This window comes from Pongo abelii, chromosome 20 (assembly GCF_028885655.2).
Source record: "Pongo abelii isolate AG06213 chromosome 20, NHGRI_mPonAbe1-v2.0_pri, whole genome shotgun sequence".
Lineage (NCBI taxonomy): Eukaryota > Metazoa > Chordata > Mammalia > Primates > Hominidae > Pongo > Pongo abelii.
In genome coordinates, this window is record NC_072005.2 from 14896715 (window position 1) to 14904307 (window position 7593).

Here is a 7593-nt window from a genome sequence, read left to right on the forward strand (position 1 = left end):
CTTTCACTGGAACTACTTTAGACCCCACATTTTCTCTTGTAATTGGGCTTTCATTACCCTTACTTGATTGTCGGCTATCACTCTCCATTGCTGAGTTCAACATGCACTTCTCTTCTTAGCATCATAAATGAAGATATGAATCAATTCCTTCACCAAGCAAATACCCACAGCAGCCTCTCCACTCTGGTGTAGCCAGGATTGGCTCTTTCGCGATCTTGGGTCTATGTTCACAACTTGCAATCTCCCTGATCCTTTCCTACAGTACCTATTGGACTCACCTTGTTGGGTTTTCTGAAATGAAGATCTCAATCTAGAAGTGCAAATTCCTCCCTGGATGGTTGATGGTGGAGACTGAGGCTGTGTCCCAAGACAAGACAGTAGGAGAAAGGAAAAAATCAGTACCCCTGAGCCAGCAGATATAGACTCCAAAAGAAACAAGGATGTCCCATCCAGCCGAAGGTTGCATATGCTGGGGGCCACCTGAGGCGGAGAAATTTACAGCTTCGTATGCCTGCTCATTGGAGACATTTCCTTTTGTTGTTCAACCCCTGATCACATTAAGTTCCTGTGGGACATTGCTCTTCACAGAAAGAAATTGTTTTCTTGCATACTCAGTTCCCAAGACACCAGATTAAACATCAGGTGAATTGAGTCTTTATTATTCCTTCTCCATGGATTTGTCTGCCTTCCAAAGGTCTAACCTCCCATCACTTCACTCCAACCCTGAGGGAAAGTTTCCTCCGAAGTTTAAGCTGAGGAATCTTTCTTGACTAAGCCCCTTGAGTCTCCAAAGCATTGACTTGTGATAGGAACACAGGTTAAGAGCTGTCATTTAATCTTTCATTTATAAAACATTTGATAATTATAAGAGATATATTTACATCTTTTCATGCAAGTTACCCTTAGATTAGCACCTTATAAGGGTGATCTCATTAATTTTTTAAAAAAAGTATTTATTTATTTAAATGGACAGATACAATTGTATATATTTATTGTGTCCAACATGATGCTTTGAAGTATATATACATTGTGGAATGGTTAGATCTAGCTAATTAATATATGCATTATCTCATGCAGCTATCATATTCGTAGTGAGATTCCTTTATATCCACCTTTGGCATTTCTTCTTTTTCTTCTTCTTCTTCTTCTTCTCCTTCTCCTTCTCCTTCTCCTTCTCCTTCTTCTCCTTCTCCTTCTCCTCCTCCTCCTTCTCCTTCTCCTTCTCCTTCTCCTTCTTCTTTTTTCTTTTTTTTTTTGAGACAGAGTCTTGCTCTGTCGCCAGGCTGGGGTACAGTGGCACGATCTTGGCTCACTGCAACCTCCACCTCCAGGGTTCAAGCGATTCTCCTTGCTTCAGCCTCCCGAGTAGCTGGGATTACAGGCACCCACCACCACACCCGGCTAATTTTTGTATTTTTAGTAGAGACGGGGTTTCACCATGTTGGCCACGATGGTCTCGATCTCTTGACCTCGTGATCCGGCCGGCATTTTTCAAGAATACAATATGTCATCATTAAATATAGTCACCTTGCTGTACAATAGATCTCTTGAATGTATTCCTCCTAACTACAATTGTGTATCCTTGGACAAACATCTCCCCACTCCTCACGCTGCAACTGCCCCAGCCTCTGGTAACCACCATTCTACTCAATAATTCTGTGAGATCAACTTGTTTCAATTTCATATGAGTGAGATCACATGGTATTTGTCTTTCTGTGGCTGTCTTATTTCACTTAACATAATGTCCTCTAGACTCATCCATGTTGTCTCAAATGACAGAATTTCCTTCTTGTTTATGGCTGAATAATATTCTATTATGTGTGTGTGTGTATAATACATAATGAAATTATATAATATTTTAAAATCCATTCATTCATTGATGGACACGTTGATTGATTTCACATCTTGGATTCAGGGTATTCTGGACATAATTCTGCATATTAACAATTTGTCAGATCTGTAGTTTGCTGATAACGTTGACCACATATCTAAACTCAACATTTTTATTCCACCCCTCACTCCCAACCCATTTTATGGTTTGGATGTCACAATTTACAGCTTTTTATATTGTGTATCACTTAGCAAATTAAGAGCCACGATTTTCATTTGACGTTCTGTTAATCGCAATTGATTGCAATCCATAACTTGCTATACTATTTCAATAAATTTTATAATGTTAGTAACCTGTCATATGTATAGAAGATCTACATGGGGATCAAAATCAGTTATATCTCATGTGTACTTTCTAATAAGTAGTTATTGTACATTCTTATTTTTTTGATGAGGCTACACACACGCACACACAGACACAGACACACACACACAGATACATAAAGTCTTGACATATTGGAAGACCTCCATAGGAGAATGGCTCACATACAGAAAAATCTAAAAAGTATCATAGGGTGACTGGAAGAAGAAAAGTTGGTTGTTTTTTCTGTACATGTGAAGAAGTTGGTTGTTTTTTCTTCACATGTGGAGACTTAGTCCTGTCTGCCACTGAAAAGAATGCTGGCGTTTCTTCTTGTACATCATTTCATGCAGCCCCTCCTGGGTACCTTGGATTCTCTCCTGACTGCAATCTCTTCTCAATCATACACTCAGGGAGGGTATCTGCAGTGAAACTTCCACCTCAATTTCCCCCTCTTCTTTCAAATTTCTATATCTCTTATATCTACAATTCTATTCTCTATCTCCATGAGGTCAACTTCTTTAGCTCCTTCTTATGAGTGAGAACAAGCAGTATTTTCTTTCTGTGCCTGGCTTATTATGAAATATTGTGAAATACTGTGAAATAAGCTACTTAACATAGTAGCTTCCAGTCCCATCCATGTTGCTGCAAATGTCATAATTTTATTCTTTTTTATGGCTGAATAGTATTCAATTGTGTATATGTACTGCATTTTCTTTATCTATTTGTGCACTGATGGACACTTTGGTTGATTCCCTATCTGAACTATTGTGAATAGTGTTGCAATAAACATGCAAATGCAGGTATCTTTTTGATACACTGACTTCTTTTCCTATGGTTATAGATCCAGTAGTGGGATTGCTGCATCAGATGGTAGTTCTATTTTAGTTTTTTGAGAAATCTCCATATTATTTTCCATAAAGGATCTACTAATTTACATTCTAACCAACAGTGTATAAGAGTTCCCTTTTTTCCTTATTCTTCCCAGCAACTGTTTTTTTTTTCCTTTTTAATAATATCCATTCTAATTTGGGTAAGATGAAATCTCATTGTACTTTTTTTTCTTTTATTATTGTTGTTGTTGGTTGTTTTCTTGAGACTGAGTCTTGCTCTATCGCCCAGGCTGGAGTGCAGTGATGCGATCTCAGCTCACTGCAACCTCCGCCTCCTGAATTCAAGCGATTCTTCTGTCTTAGCCTCCCGAGTAGCTGGGATTACAGGTACCCACCACCATGTCCAGCTAATTTTTGTATTTTAGTAGAGACGGGGTTTTGCAATGTTGGTCAGGCTGGTCTCAAACTCTTGACCTCAAGTGATCCACCTGCCTTGGCCTCCCAAAGTGCTGGGATTACAGGGGTGAACCCCCGTGCCTGGCCTCCACCTTATTTCCAACCCTACTTTGGGGATAACTTTGGGAAAGTGGGAAAATGACAAAAGGAAAAAAACTGTTGGATACTTGAGAGCAGAAAACTTTTTAAAGGAAAATCATAAACTTTATAAAGCAGTTGGAATCAAAGAAATGGAAACTCCAGGTAGATAATAGAAGGAGTAACTTCTACTTCCACAATCTCATTAATGAATCATGGTTTCTATCTCTGGGAATTAGAGCTCTGAAATCACAGGCATTAATTGAAGAAGACTCCTTTTATTGCTTCCCTCTGAAGAAGTGTTTCAGAGCATCCTTTAGGTCTTTATTCCTCAGACTGTAGATAAAGGGGTTCAGCATGGGGGTGACCACAGTGTACATCACTGAGGCTGTTGCACTTGAGGGTGAGTTGTGGGTTGCAGCAGAACTAAGGTACATTCCTAGGCTTGTACCATAAAACAAGGAGACAACTGAGAGGTGCGATGCACAGGTGGAAAATGCCTTGTACTTCCCCTGAGCTGATGAGATTGCACGTATGGAGGAAACTATCTTAGAGTAAGAGTAAAGGATTTCAGTGAGGGGACCACCACCCAGCAGCACAGTTGTACAATATATCATGATGTCATTAAGAAAGGTGTCAGAACAGGCAAGATGGACCACCTGATTAAGTTCACAGAAAAAGTGGGGGATTGCTGTGTCTGAATAGAAGGGCAGTGGCAACACCATTAAGCTTTGTAACAGAGAATTCAGGACACTAAGAATCCAGGATGCCAAAACCAGCAGTCTATAGAACTGAGGGTTCATGATGATTGTGTAGTACAGAGGATGACAGATGGCCACAAACCGATCATAGGCCATCACAGCTAGGAGAAAGCTGTCTAACACTGCAAATAGTAGGAAAAAGCACATCTGGGTGATGCAGCCTGCATAGCTGATGACTCTGCTCTGTGTCTGGATATTCACCAGCATCTTCGGGACAGTGGTAGACACAAAACAGATGTCTGCAAAGGACAGGTTGGAGAGGAAGAAGTACATGGGAGTGTGGAGGTGGGAGTCTGAGATTGTGGCCAGGATGATGAGCAGGTTCCCAAGCACGGTGACCAGGTACATGGACAGGAACAGCCCAAAGAGGAAGGGCTGCAATTCTGGTTCCGCTGAAAGTCCTAGAAGAAGAAATTCTGAAATTCGTGTATCATTCCCTGGTTTCATCTTGTTGATGTGACTTCCAAAAAAAGAGAAAGATAATATGACACAAGTATGCCTTACAATCCTAAAAGAAGTGTTGTCATTTATATTCTTTAGACAAGAAGTTAATTTCTTTTTGTAAAATATGTATTTATAAAATTACAGGTAAAGTTGCATGTATTTATCATGTACAACATAATGTGTTTAAGTATAAGTACAATGTGAATGGCCATTTGTAGCTAATTAAAATCTGCATTATCTCACATAATTATCATTTTTGTGGTGAGAACACCTAACATCCACTTTGCCATTTCTGAAATTACAAAATATCATCATGAACTATAGTTACCATGATGTACAATAGATCTCTCGAATGAATTCCTTCTCATTAACTGTCATTTTCTATTCTTTGACCAACATCTTCCCAACTTTCTTCGTCCCCAACCTCCTCAGCTTCTCATAACCTTCATTTTACAAGAGTTAATTTCTATATTTTATGTGTGATTCTGATGCCTGTTGGGGATCCCCTTGCATCTCTAATTTGGAGTTCCTTCTCACTCGCAGCCTTTCCCTGAGGGCAGGTATTCTATAGTTTTAAGAAGAAAATTTTTCATGCACTTTAATAAAGTAAATTGAATTTTGACATATTCCAGGAATTTAGACAATGAGTGAATGGTGCCAAAAAACCAAGGCCTCAACAATCTAATGATGGAGAAATAATATAAGTAAATTTTAAAAATACCATATACTATGTCAGATGGTAACGAATCTTATGAAGAAAAAGAAAGAAGATAAGAAGAAAAGCATGGATGAGGCGTTGTTTTTACTGGGTGTTCAGGTTAGACCAGCAGACAGGGTGGCCGCTGAGCAGAGACCATAATGAAGACGTGGTGTGAATGTGCAGAAGTGTGTGCAAGGTGGAAGGAAGGATCAATAAAGCATCCTGAGAAATGTGCTTCTTTCGGATGTTCAAGGCCAACAAGGAAGCCAATGTGGCAGGAGAATGAGCAAGAAGAGAGGGATGAGAGATGGTGTCAGAGGATGTTGAGGAAGGAGATGGCCTGACAGCTGCTGAAACTGGAAGGCACAAGGAGGCCCTCTGTCCAGATGTTGATGCATTTGCCCTTTATGAATTTGGATGCAAAGGTATCCCGTGAAGTGAAATGCATCCCCTCTTCATTTCCCTCATTTGCCCTGATTTCTCGTATCTGTCTTAAATGTTATCTTTTGGAACACATAGGCTAAGCCTCCTTTCTCTGAAACCTGCTCTCACCCTAAAGGAGTGCACATGCACACACACACACACACACACACACACACCCCACATATACATATGCAGTGCATCATGGCCTCCTGGGGCCATGTTACTCTCACGCTCTTCTCAATGCCAAGCATACTACTAGAAAGAAATGGATAATAGGCAAGTTGTCAATATCAAATTATTTTTCCCTGAGAGAATATAGAAATGGTAACTGGGAATTCCAGTTTGCAAATCTTTCATGCACAAGTAACTTTGAGGCTCCAGTTTGGGATGGCCATTTTCTGTCTTGTGTTTAAAGAAATACTAAGAAAAAGAAGAATGAGAAGGAGAAGGAGAAGGAGGAAGAAGAAGAAAAGGAGCAGGAGGAGAAATAAACAGAGAAAGAGAGAGAGGAATTAATTGGAACCGAGGCAGAGAACAAAAGAACTAATGAACTGAGGTACTCTCTGAGAGACCACAAGAAAGAAAAAGCTTTTCTAGTTTTGAAGATGCTCTGAGTCCTGCTATATTCACTTGATGCCCAGCAAAAATAATAAATGACAAAGATAAAATTACCAAATGACAACTGTAGTGGTATCTTTTCTGTGTCAAGACATTTACAGATTGAGAATCTCAATTAAAACAATCAGCAAATGGAATAAACCAACAATTTAATAAAGGGTTTTTTCTTTTTTAAGAAATAGAAGACTTGCTTTTCCTGTGCCTATTCCATATATGTTGGAACTGGTTTATATACATAATCTAATAGCAATTGTTCAGCCCCTTTCTCATTTTTTCTTCTGTGGCATCGTTTCTTTGTTATTCTTGGTCTTTGTGTTTTGGTCTCATTTTGACAAATTTCACTAGCCTGTTCTAGTCCTGGTCTGGTCTTCATCTAACATACAAAGGCCTCCCCAGACCTTACTCTATAAAATACTGCATGCAGCATGATAATTACAATCTTTCACATGGAATAATATCTGGTACATGATTTAGCCCTGAGGGCATTACATCATACACACATTATTACATTGTGGTGTCTTCATCATTATATTGAAAGATCCAAATGAACCAGACCTGCACCTGCCCTGTTGACCTTTGCATTTCCACACAGGTATATAAATATGTGTGCATTATATAACAAAGCATTAAATCAAGGAGGAGTTACAAAATAAAAGGAACATCATGGGAATACAACTAGGTTAACTATAGTGATTTCAAAACAACTGTATTGAACAAGATTGGATGGAACATAAACAATTAACTGAAGCAAGATATAAAATAAAAATAATTTAATGATATAAAAAATAGATTAACTTTAATTGGCAATGACCGAGGCTTAAAATTATATAATACGTAACATTCCTAGACTGTCCTGGCACACGGCAGATACTCACTTACAATTTGTTGAGTGAATTGGAAAATATGTCTTAGTATTTATGGACATTTAATATATGACAAGGTTGTATTTCAACTTAGTTGGATAACTTTTTTTTTTTGTTACAGAGTCTTGCTTTGTTGCCCAGGCTGTAGTACAGTGGTGCAATCTTGGCTCACTGCGATCCCTGCCTTCCAGACTCAAGCAATCCTCCTGCCTTAGCCTTCCGAGCA

General features: G+C 39.0%; 1 protein-coding gene across 1 annotated transcript; it reads right to left on the minus strand.

Moving 5' to 3' along the window:
- Positions 1 to 3836: 3836 nt before the first annotated feature.
- On the minus strand, positions 3837 to 4766 carry LOC100447526 (olfactory receptor 7A10-like). The gene has a single exon (XM_054541354.2). The coding sequence runs from the start codon at positions 4764 to 4766 to the stop codon at positions 3837 to 3839; it is 930 nt and encodes a 309-aa protein (XP_054397329.2).
- Positions 4767 to 7593: the final 2827 nt, after the last annotated feature.